Source organism: Mus musculus, chromosome 16, assembly GCF_000001635.26.
Source record: "Mus musculus strain C57BL/6J chromosome 16, GRCm38.p6 C57BL/6J".
Classification (NCBI taxonomy): domain Eukaryota; kingdom Metazoa; phylum Chordata; class Mammalia; order Rodentia; family Muridae; genus Mus; species Mus musculus.
In genome coordinates, this window is record NC_000082.6 from 52112709 (window position 1) to 52133265 (window position 20557).

The following is a 20557-nucleotide window of genomic DNA, read 5'->3' on the forward strand; positions in this document are numbered from 1 at the left end:
TAATTGAAAGGTATAGGGAAATATTTACTTTAATGAGCATAAATAAGACCGTGGAGATAATTCAGTGGTAAGAGCTTGCTGTGCTAGTAGGGACCCAGAGCTTGATCTCCTAGTATCCACATAACTGTTGGTGTGCATGGCGGCTCACTGTAACACCAGCACACTGCAGCTCACAAATGGCATTCCTGAAGTAAGCTGTCAAGCTAGACTAACTGAGGTGGTGAGCCCAGGGTGCTATGAAAGATCTTCCTCACATAAGGTGAAGGGAGAGCAAGTGGGTAAGACACACTCTGTCTACCTCAGCCTTCCTCAGGTATACATCCACACATGCATCCATAGGTACCAAAGGAGCGTGTTGAGCTTAGAGAACTTAAAAACGTATCAAAGCAAAACTGAGGTGTAAGAAGTCCCCTAGATCACTCAGTTAAACCTGTGTGTATTGTCCCAAACCCCACTCTGTTTAAAGAAAGGCTACCTGCCAGTGTCATCAGGAAGCTGCCAAGCGAAGACTAGAAGAAGATGTTTCTTTTTTCTTTTTTAATATTTTTACTAGGTATTTTCCTCATTTACATTTTCAATGCTATCCTAAAAGTCCCCCATACCTTCCCCCAATCCCCTAACCACCCACTCCCACTATTTGGCCCTGGCGTTCCCCTGTACTGGGGCATATAAAGTTTGCAAGTCCAATGGGCCTCTCTTTCCAGTGATGGCCGACTAGGCCATCTTTTGATACATATGCAGCTAGAGTCAAGAGCTCTGGGGTACTGGTTAGTTCATAATGTTGTTCCACCTATAGGGTTATAGATCCCTTTAGCTCCTTGGGTACTTTCTCTAGCTCCTCCATTGGGGGCCCTGTGATCCATCCAATAGCTGACTGTGAGCATCCACTTCTGTGTTTGCTAGGCCCCAGCATAGTCTCACAAGAGAGAGCTCTTTCTAGGTCCTTTCAGCAAAATCTTGCTAGTGTGTGCAATGGTGTCAGCGTTTGGAAGCTGATTATGGGATGGATTCCCAGATATGGCACGCTCTAGATGGTCCATCCTTTCGTCACAGCTCCACACTTTGTCTCTGTAACTCCTTCTATGGGTGTTTTGTTCCCAATTCTAAGAAGGGGCAAATGTTTCTAATGAGCACTTCTTACTCAGATACAGATGGCCATGAGCAGGGTGTGTGTTGGGGCATGATAGTCTGAATCCATCACAATTTATTTAACATTTGGAAAACTTTGTGCAATGTGGCCCAGGTGTCAACAAAGGAGGCATATGCTTCTTCAGTGACGTCATAGGTTCCCTTTACAAAGAGCGCCTTGGGATGCTCTCTGTAGAGTATGCTGCCCAGTAGGGAGGAAGACTGGTGGCTTCCTCATGGAGAAAATGGGGTTAATGCCTCTGTCTGCCACATAAATTGTAAAGTCAGACATGTAAAGTGTGGGCTGAGCTTTGAGCTGCTCAGTGCTCTCAGATTAGTGAGTGAAGCATCGCTTTAATCTGTGTCTTTTCCTTTCTATCATGAAATGCTTGGTTTATATAGCTTCTACCCCAACTAGAATATAAATAGAGCAATGTTTTTAATTGGCATACAATATTTGGGTGCCAGAACTACATTTTGGCTTGCTGTTTGAGAAGCGGTTTGCTACGTAGCTTAGGCTAGCCTGAAATTTAAGGTTATTCTCAGGCTGCCGCCCACGTGCCAGGATCACTGTTGCCAGGATCCACTCCTTGTTTGGCTTGAAATGAATATTAAATCCTATTTTTCACTTCCAATATTAAAATGGACTTTTTGAAATGAAAGGGAACAATACCATTTTATTCCAGTAGTATGAACATTCTGGGTTCTAGAAATCCAGCTATTCATAACATTTCTATATCCAATTAAAGTGAAGGATTAATAGTTTCATCCTCATCTGGTAATGGGAACTACAGAAGCAGAGAGTATACTCATGAAATATGTATGAGTCTGCAAAGCAGAGAGGCAGATTCCGGAAGACTGCCAGCCTCCTGTATTAACACTGAGAACCCAGAGCATCCATGGTGACTTTCAAAATCACGTTTCTCTCTGAAAATGTATAGAACAGGTTGTTCACAGAAATTCATTTTGAAAACTGAAAACTACGTTTTGTTATAAAGTGCTTTGTTAGCAGGTTCTTAAGAAACGACAGCTTTGCTCAATTGTTTTTAGAATTATATTTACTTTGTTAAATATCACAGCACAGTGAATTATGAATTTTTGACACTTTGGGTTTTCTCTGCTTAGCTACAGACAACAAGGGCCTGTTATTGTATAGAACTGTTATGTCAGGAAGTCACTTAACCTACAGGTCAAGTACTCCCCCTACCTCCTCAGCCCTCCCACCGCTTGCTGAGTCTACAGACTGAGGAAGGCTGTAAATTGCCTTTAACGTTTTGTTACTTTTAGGATGAACATTCAGTTCCAGGCTACTGCCAGAATGTATACAGAAATGTATAACTAGAGTTCTAAAATGAGCAACACCTTTGGGAGATGTTTGGAGAAGCGCTCTTCACTGTTGGTTTTTCTGTCGTCCCTGTGCTTTTTGACTTCGTGAACAGTGCTGACTAGTCTACCTTCCCACTGGTTGAGTTCTTTCTCTTTCTTCTGCCCCAAATTCTTCAGACTTACTTGATTCTCATCTTAAAGAATTCCTGTTGCTTATCCCCGATAATGATGATAAGTGAAAACGATTTTATTTAATCTACCGGTGACTTTAAACTTCAGAATAGTATTGTTTTCAAAAACAGACCCATAGGAGGTTGTCTCTACAAACAGTCAGATTATCATTTTATAAATTGTTTTGTTTGCTGCTTAATGACTGTTATTGTGACTTACTTCCCTGAAGGGATAGTCATTTCTAACAAAGCATTTAGAATGAATTAAAATAGAAAACAAACCATTGTTCATAAGATGTTATGATACTCATAAATATAATTTCAGGTCAGCCCTTATGAAAGCAGGGAATAGAAAACCAGCTTTCAAACCAGAGCCCTGTTCTCTGCCTGCGTAGCAGCCATTAGCCCCATCTGCTGAGAGCCTTGGGAACACAGAATGCCCATGACAAGGGGAATAGAAGAGCCTGCCTGTGCCAGATTATTAGGGGACTCCATTTACTATTTCAAAAGTTCAGTCTTATCTTTACTTCCTATTATTCTATCCACCAGGAGATAATAGCAATATGTAGTAAAAGAGCATTATTGAAGAAATCTGTCAAAGTAAGTTGTACAAATCTTCAAATTTTGTAATAATGTTTATAATCCAGAAAAGAAAGTACCGTTAATCCAGAAACATTTTCAGTCTGGCACATTTCCTAACTCACACAAGTATATAATTGCCTAAGAAACAGGGCAGGAGGGTAAGTAAGGCAGGGGAGAGGAGGTGGAAGGGAATCGAGGGATGGGTGGAGGAGGACAAGTGGGAGGGTTGGGAAGAGGGATGAAGGGGCTACCATGCCCACACTCTAGAAGTTCTTTTTCTAAGCAGGACCAGTAACAATTGGAATTGCAGGGATGGTTTTCAAGCAAATTATTATTCAATGAAAGCTGATGGGCTATTTAATTCTCATGGCTGTCTTCTTCTAATTCATCCATTACCAGTTTTATTCTTTTTTGTTGGTTATTTTATTTATTTTCATTTCAAATGTTATTCCCCCTTCCTGTTTTCTTCTCCACAACATCCCCTATTGCATCCTCCTTCCCCCTGCCTCTATGAGGGTACTACCCCACCCACCCACCCACCCACTCCTGCCTCATTCCCCTAATGTGGGGCATCAAGTCTCCACAGGACGAAGGGCCTCCCTTCCTAAGGACGCAGATAAGGCAACCTTCTGCTGCATATGCAGCTGGAGCCATGGGTCCCTCTGTGTGTGCTCTTTGGTTGGTGGTTTATTCCCTGGGACCTCTCAGGGGTCTGGTTGGTTGATGCAAATCCCTTTAGCTTCTTTAGTCCTTCCCCTGACTCCTCCATTGGGGTCCCTGTACTCAGTCTGATGATTGGCTGAGGTCAGTTTTACTCTTCAAGTTGAAGTTTAGACACTCCCCGGCTTGCTGTAACAGCCTTTATACTGGAGCCTCTGTCTTCAATCACAGCTTCTGAGATCAGTGCAACCTGTGGAAAGCAGAAGCTGTCCATCATTCTAGACTTCTGGCAGAACTGCTTTCAGGGATATTGGCTCTGAGATCATGTCAAGCCTTTGGCCTTAAGAAAGGTTGATCTCTCTCTCTCTCTCTCTCTCTCTCTCTCTCTCTCTCTCTCTCTCTCTCTCTCTCTCTCTCTCTCTCTCTCTCTCTCTGCTTCACCCTCCTCCAAAAGGCCACACCCAGGTCATCTATATTCCAGTGTTTCCCCTTGCTCTCTTCTGTCTTCACGCTTCAGTCTGTTACCTTTCCTTCCACTACCTGGGTGTCTCATCATTGTGCCCTGCCACTTTGGAGGGTCCCTGACAGACTGTCTGAAGTGCTCATCCACATTCTTATTGAGCCAAACACCCAGGTTCCCATCCATTCTTCTAGCTTACATGGTACTGTGATATGTTCCTGTTTCCCAGCTGAGGAATTTCCAAGAGACAGGACAGTCTATTTGAAGACAGGGACTGTCTCATTTAGCTTTGTTTTTGTGGGCCTGGCGTATGTCTTAGAATGTATGGGCACTAGTATTTATTCACAATCTGCATGCATAGTTGGATGGACAGTGTCTGTTCTTGGTTCTGTTTGTAATGACTCCATCATTGTTTCTCTGTCTTTTCTTTTTTTTCTTTTTTTCTTTTCTTTTTTTTTCTTTTCTTTTCTTTCTTTCTTTCTTTCTTTTTTTTTTTTTTTTTTTGTTGTCTCTTTTCATTCTATAGTTTTTATACATTTCTACAACTTTGCCCCAGAAGTTTACTTTCTGGTTACTTCTCAGTCACTTACCAGCTTCCACACAATTAACTACCTGACTCTCTGTACTCTTGCTAATATTTCTGAGTGCACATAGTTGAGTATGATTTTACATGGGCTTGTCCTGCACTGTTAATTTTTTTACAGTTATGTCAAATTCTGTGATGTTTCTTTTTGGAATGCTAGTTCTGTTTTCATTGTCTTCTGTAAAATGCTTCTCCACTTTGTTTTATGTATATGTGTAATTTGCCTGAAGTTATATCTGTGCTTTATATACATGTATTACCTGCCGGGGCCAGAAAAAGGCATTGGATCCCCTGTGACTGGAGTCACAATCGATTGTGTGGGGTCCTAGGAATCAAATCTGGGTCCTCTGCAAGAGTAGCCAGTGCTCTTAAACATTCAGGTTTCTGTCCAAGTCCATTTCCAATACAATCTTTACACTTTTTTCCAAGTGGTTTTCGTGCTAAGGTAGCCTATAGGACTATGCACTATAGAGACACCCTGTTGTTCTTGAGCACACACGTGAGTATATGAGACCACTTTCCTACTCTAGGTTCTCTTCCTTGGCTGACACTCCGGTAACTTCTGTTCGTGGGACTCTTCCAGAGGCATTAGCACTTGTAGCTTCTCATCTTTGCTCCAATTAGCCCTATCCCTTAAAGATAGTACTTTTGCTCAGACTATGGAACTATCCTCATAGCAGTGAGACTATGGAACCTGAAGAGGTCATCTCCTGTAGCCAGGCAATGGCCCTAGTGGAGTGATAGAGACAACAACCCACCCAGAAAACTTTCAATGGAAAAAATCTATCCTGTCTACAAGAAAGGCAGGGCTAAAGATGGAGCAGAAATTGAGGGAATGACCTACACGGGTAGGTGCTGATTATTCCTAATTGGTTCTTGATTGTGTCAATAAAGAAGGCTAGAGCTAATTGCTTGGTGAAGGGTAAAGGTGGGACTTCTGGGTCCCAGAAGGAATAGAAGAGATGCAGGGAAGGAAGTTGCTTTTGGCAGCTATACATTAGAAGGAGCAGAAAGCCAGTCATGTAAGGCCTTAGTGCACTTAGGGCCTGCAGCCTCTGCAGCAGGTGGGGGCCAAGGAGTTGTGTGGGAGCTAGCTGTTAGCTGATAACATTGGCAAAGGATAGTCTTTGCCCAGCAATTGTGTTATCTGGTAAGTTTTATATTAAAAAAAAAAGATACTGTAATCTCAGGAATAAAATTCTCTTGAATCTCTTCAAGTTCTTCCATCTCAGGACCCAACCCTCCCCTAAATGTTACAATCAGGTCCACTGATTTTGAATAAGCCCTTCCTGGCCTCCTGCATTTACTATTTTTAATATTTTATTTAAAATCGTTTGGATAATTATCATCTTCTCAGTCCGTGTCTAAGCTTTATGAACTGGGGTTCACTGCTTTGTGTCTGTGCATTTCAGCAGAGTGTGTGCTGTGTGCTTTCATGAACATTGGATTTCATCTCAGAAGGATAGGGGAAGAAGAGGTGCAGGGCCTCTTAGTCCACACACAATAGAGATGGAGACACAGCTCCTACCTGGGATGGGAGGAAACTAGACTGGCCCTGAGGCCCTGCCGCACTCGCCCTTCACTGCAGCCTCTCCTCACTCTGTCACTGGGCACACTCCTTGGCCTGCCAGTGGATCCCTGTCCTTTTGTCTAAAGTGTGTGCCTGTGAGACGGTGATATAATCTCTTGTCTGGTGTTGCTGTGGAAATTCAACACGATAAAAGCTGCCTATAAAGAGGGAAATAGTGTCTGGCTCATAATGGGCCAACTGTATTGTGAAGTAATTACGTAGTTTGGGTCTTTGATCTTACTCCAAATATCATCTATGTATTTGCTCATTCTAGAATTAATACAGTTAATCTTTGACTTTGATGGAACTTCCACACCTGGCAATGGAAGGCAAACCAAAAGGAATTAAAAATAAAACTTGAGTTGTCCCAAGATCATGTCTATCCCTATATAAAAGTGAGTTAAAGGTCCATGATTTTGCTGACCCCGGGGAAAATGGCCTTTTTAGAGCTCAGTTATTGCTTCTGCCTTTGATTTCCCGAGCAAGTGCTGTAGACTCTCTTTGGTTTCTTGTGTTCACTGTTCACTTTTAATAAGAAACAAGGAAAATTATGTCTTTTCCTCTCCATTGAGTAAGATATATGTTCTAGGCTGTTAATTAGTTCTTTTTCTCCATTATGGAAAAGACAATCTAATTCTCTCTAATTAATAGAGAGAGTGCACAGTTGAAACTGAGTATACTTATAGTGAAACTGGACAGCAGGTTCACTAGAAAAAAATAACTAAGAAATGAAATAAGCTCAAAAATAATTTCTTTTGAACCAGCTCCCAATTTTGTCTGTTTAAGCAAATTATAGTATTTTATCTCAATAAAATAATGTAGCTTAAATAGAAATTGAAATTTTTTGCTAGTGTTGGACTCATTATCTAAAATGCAAAAGTACAAAATTGTGACATACTAATTATAAGCATTCTTTTCAGATTGGGAATGACAGAAAATAAAAAGGTGATAAATGCTTAAAGTTCTCATTTGACGTTAGGAAGTGCCTACTGAAAACCGGAATTGTATGCTTCATTACTGACTTATTACCAAGGACTTTTTCAGCACAGGATATTACTCAATTCATCTTTATCCTATATTCATGTTTATATAAATTATCTATCTCCATTACTATACTAATGTATGTATTCACAATATGCAAAACACACATAAAGTGATACATTATACTATAACATTTTAAAACTATATACAGGGGGCTGGAGTGATGGCTCAGAGGTTAACAGGTGTAGCTGTCCTTCCAGAGGTCCTAAGTTCAATTCCTAGCAACTGCATGGTGGTTCATAACCACATATAATGAAATCTGGTGCCTTCTGGCTGCAGGCATACATGCAGACAGACACTGCATATAAAACAATAAGTCACACACACACAATGTAAGAATAATGTTGATATTTGCTTCACATCCTGGCAAGCATGTGTGCATACCTCTAGTATCTAAGACTACCACCTCCACATGCACTTCATTTAAATACAGAAAATGGTAAGGTCCATATAACTTCTTTGTACATGCCCACTCAATATTTTGTTCATCTCCACTCCTTTAACCTCTCTTTGTTTCCCACCTCTCTCCTGCTACCCTTTCTATCCTCAACTCTCACCTCTGCTTTCATAATGCACCTCACACACACTCACTCTCATACACACAGACACTTTCATTCTCTCTCTCTCTCTCTCTCTCTCTCTCTCTCTCTCTCTCTCTCACTCACACACACACACACACACACTCACTTTAAAAAATAAAATATAAGGCGAGAAGTAGAAACAAGGTGGAGTAGGGGCTGGTGGGAGAAGTGTGTGATGTGGACCATGGTAAAAGCTACAGTAATGGGCCCTGCTCCTTTGTGAGACAAAGGTGAGTGCAAAGGGTTGCAACTGAGCTGCCTTCTGTCATTTATCTAGCTTTGCCTTCCCTCCTTCCTTGACCTCTCCTCCCCTCCCTTTCTTTCCCATCCTCCCTCCTTATCTCCCTCCATGTGTCTTCCCCTCCCTCACTCTCAGCCCCATCTTCCCTCCCTTTCTCTGCCTCCACACTTCCTCCCCTCCCCACTCTTAGTCCCAACTTCCCTTCCTCTCTCTCTCTGCCTCCAAACATTCCCCTCCCCCTCTCAGTCCCAGATTCCCTCCCTGTCTCCCTGCCTCCTGTATCCCCCTCCACCTTTCCCTCATTTTTGTGTATGCACTGCTCAATGAGAAAACTGCATAAATGACATCCTGGAGGTCATTAATGTTTTCTGAATGAGTTCTCAATATTATGATAATCACTAAAACTCAAAATGGTGTCTCTAAACTGTTTTTGAAGTATAGTTTAGAAAAATCCTTGTGTAACCTCTGTTTAAAACAAAAACCCAAAAGAGAATGAGAAATTATGTAATTAAATTTTACTTTGAAAAAATTTAAATAACCCAAATCACTCCTTCCTGTAAAACCCCAAAATCCATAATTTTCTTTTCCATAATTCTTGCCTACTAATTAGTTTGGAGTTAATTCAATAAAGAACGTGTTTAAGATTGTGCATCCTCATTCTCAGAAATTCTTGTATGTTTTTACTTTTTGAACCATTAATCTTAACAAAGCTTGAATGCTAATATTTTTAAAGGGTTTTCTATAATAGTTTATAATCTCATTGTAATATTAAACATATTTCAAAACATTTGGAATAAATTACAACGTACTTAAAAAGAGACCTCATATAATATTCTTCCAAGACAAGCTGTTTCTCTTTGAAGCAGAGATCCAGTCTGTTGAGCCCTGAGAACCTTTGTACTGTTCTCCCTCTGTCCTGGATGTCTCTTCCCTGGCTGCAGGACTGGAGAGAGAAAGTCTGGGAAGCTGGAGATTGGAAGGGTAGGTTGCACAGGCGGCATTCTACCCCACACCCCCAGAGATGATTAGATTGGTGTGTTTATTGCCCATTGGAAAAGATCTGGGTTCGTTAAGTGCCAGGTTCTGTATCACTGACAATCACACAGTGCATGTGGAGCCACTGGGCATCTTCATAGAGAGAATACAGGCTCAGGGAACACAGGGAAGACATGGGTGATGCTCTCACCACTGTCTTGCTGTGAATAATACACATCTTTTTTTGCTAACCCATGAAACTGAAAACTAATTTTCTAGAAGCTTGGAAGCTGTGTATGTACCCCACACTCCACAACACCCTAGAATCACTTTCTGCTGGCAGGCAAACTAATTGACTTAATAGCAAAGTAATTCTTTTTTTTTCCCCTACAGTCAACATATAGAAATGTGTTACTGACTGCTAAATATTCATTACTGACTGCTGAATATTCATTTTGTATTTTGAATGTTGATTCTCACTGTGAAGAACAGTAATGGATTTCCCTGCTTAGTTCCAGTTCTGCTCTTACTCTTCAGTAATAATGTAGTGTTTCTACAGAACATTAAGCATGACCTGTGCGTCCAGCTACTGGAGAGAGTGAGGCAGGAGGATTCCAAAATGAAGGTGTGACTGGGCTACACAGACAGTTCATGTCCAGTCTTCGGTACTTAGTGAGACCTTCTCTGAAAATACAGAGTAAAAACAATGTTGAGGACATAGCTCATGGTGTGAATGGCCCTGGGTTGATAGAGAGGGAGGGAAGAGGGAGGGAGTATTGGGGGGGAGAGCTCAGTGATTTCTGACTGTAGTAGAAGGACATTTTGCTAGACCTAAATATGTGCAGTTTCTCCAGTCAGGGGCTTAGAATATTGCTGGATGCTTATTTCCTTTGGTTTTAGACTCAGATGTCTAAGAGGCTTCACTCACTCTTATCTGACTTAATTGGGCAATATTAAGAGATTCAAGAGGAATTTTGTTTTTATTACTGGCAGAGTGGGTGTGTGTTGTGTGTGTGCACACGTGCACTTGCATGCATGTGTTTGTAACAATGAGGTCTTATTTTTGAAAGGAAGATCATTTTCAAACAAACTTCTGTGGTATGATTTCCCATTTTTCATGTGCACATTATTTCAATTTTAAGTAATCTGATTGTAGCCTATCAAAGGCAGCTTGCTTTAAACATCAACAGTTGCATCCCAGGCACCTTCCAGATGTTAATGAACTTTCTGAGAAAAGGCAATGAAGACTAGCTGTACTTTAGGAAGATGTGAGTAAATACTCAACACTTTAAGACCAGAGTCTGCTCTTCTATGGTTCATGACTATGACATGGAAAAACGACAACAGGAATTTTAATTCAATTTTATATGTGATGTATTTGCAGCTTCTCTGCCTAGTCCTTTCTACCAGTAAACCATATTTCCAAAGTGAAAGAGTAAGCATAAGCATTGCAGTGGTGACTGGGGATTCCCTTAGTTAGTTGTTACTCTCCTGTTTAATAAAAAACAGTTAAGAAACTGGACTTGGAAGCATGGTGACCATTTTCTTAGAGCTTGAGAGAAAACCAGTAGGGCAGGCAAGCTGGAAATCTCAGTATGTGCCAGGAGGAGATAACTGTGGACTAGGAAGGCAAAGACCCATGCCTTCACCCTCAGGGTCCAAGAAGATTGCGGTGCAGATATGGAGGTCAGCAGGCAGTCTATGGCAGAATGCAATGGGGCAAGTGCATCCCAGAGAGAATAAAAGCTATCCATCAGGTCATGTTGCGCTCACCTTGTCCAGCAAGAAAAACGCAACACGGTTGGATTCTTCTCAACAGCCTTCTTTATTTCAGGAACACCTCTATGCTATGGGAACCCCGGAAACCCAGGGAGGACTGCTTATATACACCCCAGCACTGGGAAGAGCTATGTGTCCTCCCGGGATTGGTCAGTCTGCTGGCACTTTAATTTCTATGCGCCCGCTCGGGAGGGGTTGGCGCCAGATTCGGGCCAGCGCCTGCGCAGTGGCGTTGTTTACAGTGATGGTGTACTGGAGGCCGGCGCCATCTTTTAGGCGCCCAGGCTGCCTACAAGGTCATAGAAAGATATCTTATGGAGAGAGAGGAAAGAACAAGAGTGGTTTAAAATGTGAGAGCAGAGTTATGTGGACATATCACAGTGTTATTGTGAAAATCAGTGACAGGGAGTGAGTGAAAACATTTCCTTATCTGTTCCTGCAAGCATAAAACTCTCAATGTAGATCTCAGACTGGACATGAGGTAATTGGTCAATCCATAGAGACACCCTGATAATGCTATAGCAAACTGGCACAGGCTTCTTTGAATAGGAAAAATGTGTATCACAAACGCTTTCGGTGTTTGTTTGTTTGTTTGATTTTTGTGGAAGTTGAGAAGTGGTTAGATCTAGTTCTGAACATCTCTGGGCACCATGGTTGTTTCCTGTGAAATATGAGTAGTCCTATAGCATGTGCATGACCCCAGTGAGCCTCCTCTGCCCCTCCTGCCCTGCTGCAAAACAATTGTTTTTTCCTTAGCGATGGAGCAGTGGATCAATGGCCGCCCGATAACAATCTATTTTCACATCCTCCAAGAAATGCAGTCATTACAAAAAAGATTGGATTTAAGTAATAACTATTTACAAAACTGTCAACAGACTCAGGAATCCGAGTTCTAATGGTCTGCATCCATAATAAAAACAGAAAATCAGATTCTCCAGCCTCCTGAGAACCCCAGTCCATTGCTGAGTGAAGCTAGCCTTCAGCTCGGATGTTCTGACACAGAGTATCTGCTGGGTTAGGTAAATACGTTGAAGAATTCAACAAAAAATTTAAAATAAGAATAAGGTAAATACATGTAGGACAGATTTTCTCTTCAAAGCTGAGATGACATTGCATATGAATGAACTACAATCAATTTTATCAACAGCCACCACCACAGCAAAACTAACAAACAACAAAAGTGTTGATTTGCTTACTTTTTTATTAATCATTTTATTCCTTTACATTACAAATGACATCCCCCTTCCTGGTTACCACTCTACAAAAACCCCATCCCCTCTGCCTTCCCCTCCCCCTCCCTTTTGCCTCTCTGAGGTTGCTCTTCCACCCTCTCACCCACTCCTACCTCTCACCCCTCTAGCATCCCCCTACACTGGGGCATCAAACTTCCACAGAACCAAGGGCCACCCCTCCTATTGATGCCAGATAAGGCCATCCTCTGCTTCATATGCAGCTGGAGTCATGGGTATCTCCATGTGTACTCTTTGGTTGGTAGTTTGGTCTCTGGGATCTCTGGGTGGTCCAGTCAGTTAATATTGTTCTTCCTATGGCATTGCAGTCCCCTTTAGCTCCTTCTAGCTCTTCCATTGGAGTCCACTCTTAGTCCAATGGTAGGCTGTGAGTACCTGCATTTGTATTGGTCAGACTCTGGCAGAGCCTCTCAGGGAACAACCATACCAGGCAGGTTCCCGTCAACAAGCCAACAAGCACTTCTTGGAATCAGCAATAGTGTTGGTGTCTGCAGATGGGATGGATCCCAAGGTGGGGCATTCTCTGGATAGCCTTTCCTTCAGTCTTTGTTCCATTTTTTGTCTCTGTTTTTCCATTGGACAAGAACATTTCTGGGTTAAAAATTTTGAGGTGAGTGGGTGGCCCCATCCCTCAAATGGAAGCCTATTTACTGGGGGTGGTTTCTACAGGTTCTATTTCATTTTGGGTGGTATTTTGGCTAAAGTCATCCCCATTAGGCCCCGGAGCCTCGTGTATCCCTGACATCTAGGAGTTTCTAGTGGCTACCCCCCAGTTCTCCATCTGCCCCATCCCAAAATCTTTTTTGATATTCAATAGTGATTTTAATGTAATATTTTAAGAATTCAACATACAATTTAAGCTTAATGTTCATGGATAGAAGCATGGATGGCATTATGTAATGAATTTTCAAGATGAGGACATACAGATATCAATACATTCTGAATAAAGTATCAGAATATTAGTGGCCCCTCCTCTGAGAACCCACACCTACAGCCAGACCCAAGTAGTCACCTCCTGCCCACAGAAGTCTCACATCGGAGGGTGTTGACGTCATTAAGAATTAAACAGCATGTGATGTGTTTCTTTTTAATGATATTGGTTCTTCTCTATGTTATGCTCATGAAAGCTCTGCATTCCTGCTTGCAGCAGTGTTTAATTCATTTCTCTTGCTCCTTTGTGTAGATATTCATTCTACTCTTTGTGGCATTTGAATGACTATCAGTCGTGAACGGCTGTATATACCTTTTCAAAGTATTCATGCAAAGTATTCAAAGGCCCTCATCTTTAGCAGGCTCCCCAATGGTTCCTGGAGTACTAGTAGTCACTTCCAGCAGGCAGTGGTTCACCTTGCTCCACACCCCTTCCGCACTTTTCAAATCCCTCATCTTTTTACATATTTCTTGGGAGAGTGAATTTCATCAGATTCACATTTCCTTTTTTCTCATGAGCAGTGAAGTGGAGACTATGGTTGTATGTTGGTTCGGCATCTTAGTAATTGTGTTTACAGTCTCTTCTCATACACATATCCCCCCACACCCAAGCACTCCTCACTTACTGTATGCTTTGAATGTTGTGGGTCCTGTTTAAATTGTATGCCTAGTCCACATGTGTGCAGATACCTTCCTGTATCTCTTCTAAGAACATCTTGTTTCATTCTTAGGTTTAAGATGTACCTCAAGTTGCTGGTGTGTAGAGGTCAAGATTCAGTTCCATCCCCTATTTGTGTTTGTCAGACCACCAGCATTTGTGGAAAACATCTTATTGTCACCACTTCTTACAAATAGTTGACCTTATACAGCAAGGCACTGTGTGTGGTTATATTTGCTTCTGAAATGGCAGTTTTCCCACCTCTGCTTGTCCATGTCTTGTCACCACAGTGTTGGTTAATGTGAAGGATGTATGATTGCTCCTGTTCTTCTAAAGATTTTTTATTTAATCTTGGTTATTGGTGTTTCGCCGTGAGGTTTAGAATCTGTTTCTACTGCAGCAATGCCTCTTGGGGGTTTTGACTGAGGTTATATTAAATCTATAGATCAATTTAAGGAGAAGTGACAAGCTTCTGATACCGAGCCTGGCAGCCTCCTGAAGGGTTTATCTCTGTAGGACTTTTCTATTTCTGACTGCACATGTGCTGACCGAGTGTATCTTCTGGTAGCTCCCCACCCGCTCACCCCATATGTTTTATATCTTCAGGTTACAGTGCGTCATTCAGAAGTTTATAGTTTTATGATCTAGGTCCAGTTTCTAATGATATTTCTAGTATTATGAAGATGCTAAACATTGGACCCTTAATAGCAGTAATTAAACAAAATCTAGCTTATTTAATAATGTGCTATGAACACCTTTACATGTTGCACATTGTTCTGTGCAATTCCAGTTTCTGTAATGCAGTCTTCCATTCAGTCATTAAGAATTTATTTGATTTTGGTTTAGGCTATTACATGTAGCAGTGCTATGAAGAGACAGGTAAGAGCTCTTTACAGAATCAGATAGGTTCTGGACCAGTGCTAGACTCTAGTGGTGCATGGGCTATGAATCTTCTTACCAGTTTGGCCTCTAGAAATGCTGTGTAAATTCTCTTCTTTCCACAAGTGTTTACAAGCTCCTGTTTCCAGACACCATCATTAGAGTTCATAGTCACACCTTTATTGTGTGTTTTTTCCCCACAAGTGTTGCACCTAAAACCCATAGCCATCGGTGAACTACAAGTATCATGAAAATGCTTTTTCTTCCTTTGGTTTTTCTATACTGATGTCATAACTCCTTGATTCATTCCTTTCCCTTAAAATTGCAAGACTTCCATATGAACCTGATGCATGCTTTCTCTTTCACATAGGTGACAGCCTAGATGACGAAGCCATCTCTTGATTGCTGACCCACTGACCCCCTTTATGTTATGTTTTCTGGCATCTGATTGGTGTCCTTTTCTTATTTATCAAAGGATATTTGTTTTTGTCTAGAAGGATTGAGATATGGCACCTACTAACAGAATGATAGCATAGTGTTATTTACCATGGTGTTTTCTCTGGACATTATATGAAACAACTTTACCTTTTTGTAAATCCTTAAGATTTCTGAATTGTAGGTGAGCAGTGGTAAGCTGTGAAGGAATCACAGCTCTTCTCTTTACTGCGGTTTTAAAGAGTCTGAGATCATACTATTGAAGCAATCGTCTGGATACCCACTGGTCTGTCTAACCTGCCTTGTATATTGAACATTGTGTTTGGTCAAGTAAGATGACCCTGCAGACAAGCTTAATCCCCATGAACAACATTATGGAAGGAGAAAATCAACTATGACAATTTGTCCTCAGATGCCTCCCCACTCTCCAGATGCACACACTTGTGTGCATATGCACAGAAATTAAATATATGTTATAAAAATGAAATACTTTCTGAGTGTACTTTGATGGTTTTCTGCCTGCAGCTAATGTGATTTATAGTGACAGGAGGCAAATGAAAGAAAGTAAATTTTCTGGGATTGTGAGATACCAAAGCTCAAGTTGGCCACTTTGTGCTTCTCTCTGTCTCTGCTTCTCTTCTCCCTCTTTGCCTTTGATCACTGCCAAGACAAACAAGTTCACAGATACCTGTGAAACATTTCGCCATCAACATATTCTCCTCTGGCATCATCTTATGACAATTGATAATCAACTTTGTAAAGTAGACCCAAGGTGCAAGAGTTCGAAAACTCTGTATTTTTTTCTTTCTTTTAAAGAGATCTTTGCATTTTTCTTCTGTTCTTTCCTCATGAAGCTAGTCTGCCCCCAGGCCTACCACCCCCTACACTGGGAATCTGCTGAGTCCACAAAAGTGGAGGGACGATACAGTAATGATCCGGTGTAATAAACCAGCCAAATAATGCTCTGGTTTCTCAGCCTTCTTTTCCAGCTTTAATTAAGGCTCTAATGAATATGTACTTGGGGCTTAGGGTTTATCACAAATGAACTATGATCAAATCTCATTACACAGCTAGTGTGGAAATGTGTCTTTTTATGTTGGAAATTATTGCTCTGCAGTTGTATGGCAGAGGAAAATTTTAGAAGTAGCTGAAATATATATTTTCGTCTGGAAAGTCAGAGATATTCAAAGTAGGTTATAATCTGCATGAATGTTAAATATTGGATATGATGATTTTAGGGTAACATCAAGATGCTTATTACAACCATTTTGTTTTGACTTTATACTTTACACACACAAAAGAGTGAACTTTTCCACTTGGCCAGTTTCTTTACAGTTTATGCTTTTTAAATAAAATAATATTGTGCTTTTCTAGAAAAAAGTTGTGTCTATGTCATTCTGAAATTAGTAGTTCTTTGATCACCATTTTCCCTTCTGCAAGTTAGGACTTTAGTTTTCTGTGTCTGCTAAGTATTGGAAACTTTAATTTGGGAAAGGAATATTTTCCTCTTAGGCAACGCTTTCATGGTCATGCAATGCAGCTGACCTAACTACATATCTACACGTGTCTATTAATCAATAACTGCCTAAGATTGCTAAATACTTTCCTTGTGCTTTTATGACATTACCTTTTGTAAACCTTAATCAGAGTGTGACGTGTGTTTCTCCTAAATGGCCTCTGATGTGGTGCCTCTCTTCAGTTCTCTGTGGTTTCCTGTTTTTTTCATACATAGATTAAAGACTTTTGAGGTATTAAGTATCTTAACTTTCTTCTTTAATGGTGCTTCACACCTAAGCTTTCGTGCAGGCCTGTCTTGCTATTTTGTTTTCAGGCTACTTCCTACACCACTCTGTAATCACTTGGGTTTGTGTTGGGCAGTCCATCAGCACAGTTTTCTATTTTCCCCATTTGGATCATCGAGGGATATCTCTGTATGTCCCTCAAAGCCAGAGGTGGTGTTAGGCCTTTCCATAGTTAAGTGCCTCTAGTGTCATTGCCAGGTGATAGGTATGGCCCATCAGTGGCTCTGAGAGACCAGCAGAATCAACACTCATTTAAAAACTCATTTAAATTGCTCATTCTCTGGCCCCTCCCCAGGCCCACAGATTAATTTAGGTTCCAAATTCTCTGTGACAATAAGCCCTTTAAATGACATAGTCTGTGCTAACAATTTACTACTGTAGATAATGATAGTAATTCAGAATATTCAAGTTATAACTGTATGTGATCTTTAGTGAGAAAATGGGGATTGAGAGAGGCCAAGGAAATTTTCGCTCATTTCTGCTCAGTTTCTCCAGAGACAATGGTAAAGAAAAACTCAAGATTGAAACATGTACTATCTTTCTCACACATGCATATAGCTCTTGTGTCCTGTTTTGAAGACTGAAATATAAATGTTTAAAGTATGAATAGTTTCTTCCTTCCATCTATTCATGAGTAGGAACTTGGCATGATGAAAGGAGGAAAGGTTGCTAAGAAACAAATGATGGGTGTTACAGATTTTCATATTGGGAAGGAGGGTGGTCAAGGGCTGGGAATGGCTGAGTTCTAAAAGGGAGAGACAGATGTTCCCCCAAATCTGTTCACTAGTCCTCAAAAATTCTGAAGCATGTCAGTGCATGGCTTATTGAAACTGTTGCAGTATGATATATAATAAGATATATTGATTGGTAGGAAGAGAATAAACCAAATCCTATAAGATGGTTACACTTATGAAAGACACTTTCTAGTTGCATTCATAAGAAACATAAAAGAACATGTGTTTTCACCCCTACAAAAAGCATCTGGGAGGTGGGAGGCGGTTGATAATTGATGATTAGTCTATCTTCAGCATGCAAATAAAGAGTTCAGGGTGGCTAACACTTGGACCCTAGTGCCCTCTGTTTGATATGCATTTAGATATCCATGACCTGGATATCCATGAACTAGGATTCCTAGCAAACACAGAATAATCAAGTGACCATATTCCGTGGAGCCTGAATCATGAACCATATTTTCAACTATTCCAATGCAAGCCTGCTACTGCTGATGTTATGGCTTCCATGTGCTGCCGTGAGGCTCTGCCGTCGATGGCCCTGATTCCCTGACTCCTGCTTTTCCCTTGCACAGAACTATTGTACCATGGAAAGTCTTCAGACAGTGCCTGCATGAGGTCCATCAGATCAGCTCTGGCCTGGAAGCAATGGCTCTGAAGTCAACCATTGATTTAACTTGCAATGATTACATCTCAGTGTTTGAATTTGATATTTTTACCAGGCTATTTCAGGTAAGATATACCCTTATTTTATCTATCTAGCCTCTCCTTCCCTCCCTTCTTCCACAGCTCCGTATGTGTTTCTTTTCTCTCTTATATACACAGTATACACAAAGGTATGGACAACAACCTCAGTCTTGGTAGCCAGTCATTTTATTAATGTAAGCACTTGGTCGTTCCTCTACGCTTGGACTGAGTCCTCTGGTACAAGCTTGTATATCGGGTTATGTGATCCTGGTAGGTTGCTACCATTCATGAATCATGGGAGGAATTCATGAATCATGGGAGGAATTGTTTTTAATTCCCTGTTCTTTCATGTTGTTAGCCTTTTAGCCCAATGGCTGCTAGATTGAAAACTTTATAGGTGGGTGTCTGCCAGAGGTATATCCCAACATCTCTTTGGCTGTGACATTCTTTGGATCAGAAGATAAACAGTAAACAGGCCACTGTTCTATCTACATAGTATATTATGGTCCTATAGCACTTTGCAACTTGCTTTTCCCTTTCAACCAGTTGTAACTAATATTTTTCCATACCATTAGATATTCTTCATCAGTATATTTTAAAATTCCTTTATGATATTATATCACAACTTTATGTTAATATTAATTTATAAAATCTATTCAGTTTGTTTTTTTTTTTTGCTTTTTCCAATAACCTTTTTTTGTGTTTTCAATATTAGTTTCACATGATGTTCTAAAGCAAGTGACATAATACTGAAATAGTTTTTTTTTCTTTTCTTATTTCACATATATATCAAAACCAAATTCTCTAAATGCAAAGAATTAAAGCTTGTGTTTTCACAAACTTCAAAACAAAGTTGTGTGTTTTGTATATTATCTATGGGGTTGAATTCAAGCACTTACAAAATAAAATCATCCTTATAAAGTGATTACAATCCTAGTTATGATAATTATAGTAAATGTGGTAAAATTGACTAGAAACCAAGCTTATTTGTATGCTAAAGTATTGTTTTAAACTTCAATGTGATCTATTCTGCTTGTAATGTAATTAAGTAAACTGTTAGATTATGAGAGTGGCTTCAGGTTTCCCATACTATGGATTTTTTACTTTACCTCTGGCTGAAAAGGCTGATGTACTGATTTCTGTAACCAGAAACCGCTACATGGGCTCAAGTTCAAGTAGCTTGGTGAGAGGAGACAGACTCTGGCGGACAACACGGGGCACATTTTACTTTATCACGATTGAGAAACCATGACTCTCCATCCACTGGATGTGGAAGACGAAATTAAATACTGGGCAGTGTATGTGTTTATTTTACGTTTCTAGTGGCTTAATGGTTGTTCTCCTTGATGTATATATGTTGTAAGCCCATTTTAAAATTATTTTTATAATACAACTGTAGCGTGTAATTTCAAAAGATAGAAATAAGCCTTGTAGAAAAACATGTTGCTCAGTAGTTATCATTTACAACCTAAAGCTCCTGACTTAAAGATTTCTGATCATTTTGAAGAGCGAAGGCTTCACTTTTAATAGAGAAGAGGGAGAGGGAGGGAGAGATGACTGCAGATAGATGATGTTTCAGTGTGGATGTCAAGTGCTCTATTGCCTCCTTCACACATAACTGTGTATAGACAGCTTCATTGTAGTTAAATGTTCACCTACACTACTTGACTACTTCAAGGTGCATACATTACCTTATATGTAGTTTCACTTAAAAATGGCCAAGTAGCCTTACGATTCTGAGGTTTGCTTATCTTGTGTGTGTTCGCTGGGGTGTGAACAGGAAAGTGAAAGCATAGGTAATGTAGCAGCTGTGATGACCTTCACCTGGGCAGATGATTGGCAAGCGTTTGGAAACAGTCCATTGTATCAGCGACTCACCAAGTCTGACGAGTCCTCGGATTTCAGAGGGACTTCTCATTCCCTCTGAATGTACTCACTGTTTAAATACGTCAACCATAATCATCATACGCAAGGCTTTAAATAAGAAAGTTGTCCTGTGGGGTTTGGGGGTCTGAAATAGAGTAGCATGGCTGTTTAGAAAGCAGTGAAGTACCCAAGAGATGAAGTGGGGACGGTACAGGAAGTATAG

At 40.6% G+C, this 20557-nt stretch overlaps 1 protein-coding gene across 7 annotated transcripts in view; it reads left to right on the plus strand.

Annotated features, from left to right (window-relative positions):
• Positions 1-20557, plus strand: part of Cblb (Casitas B-lineage lymphoma b) — a 176818-nt gene that overhangs the window by 81479 nt on the left and 74782 nt on the right. For all 7 annotated transcript variants that reach the window (XM_006521949.1, XM_006521948.1, XM_006521951.1 and 4 more), the window contains one exon: positions 18357-18513. In XM_006521949.1, the coding sequence (XP_006522012.1) occupies positions 18357-18513 (157 nt within the window). The remainder of the gene's footprint in view (positions 1-18356; positions 18514-20557) is intronic.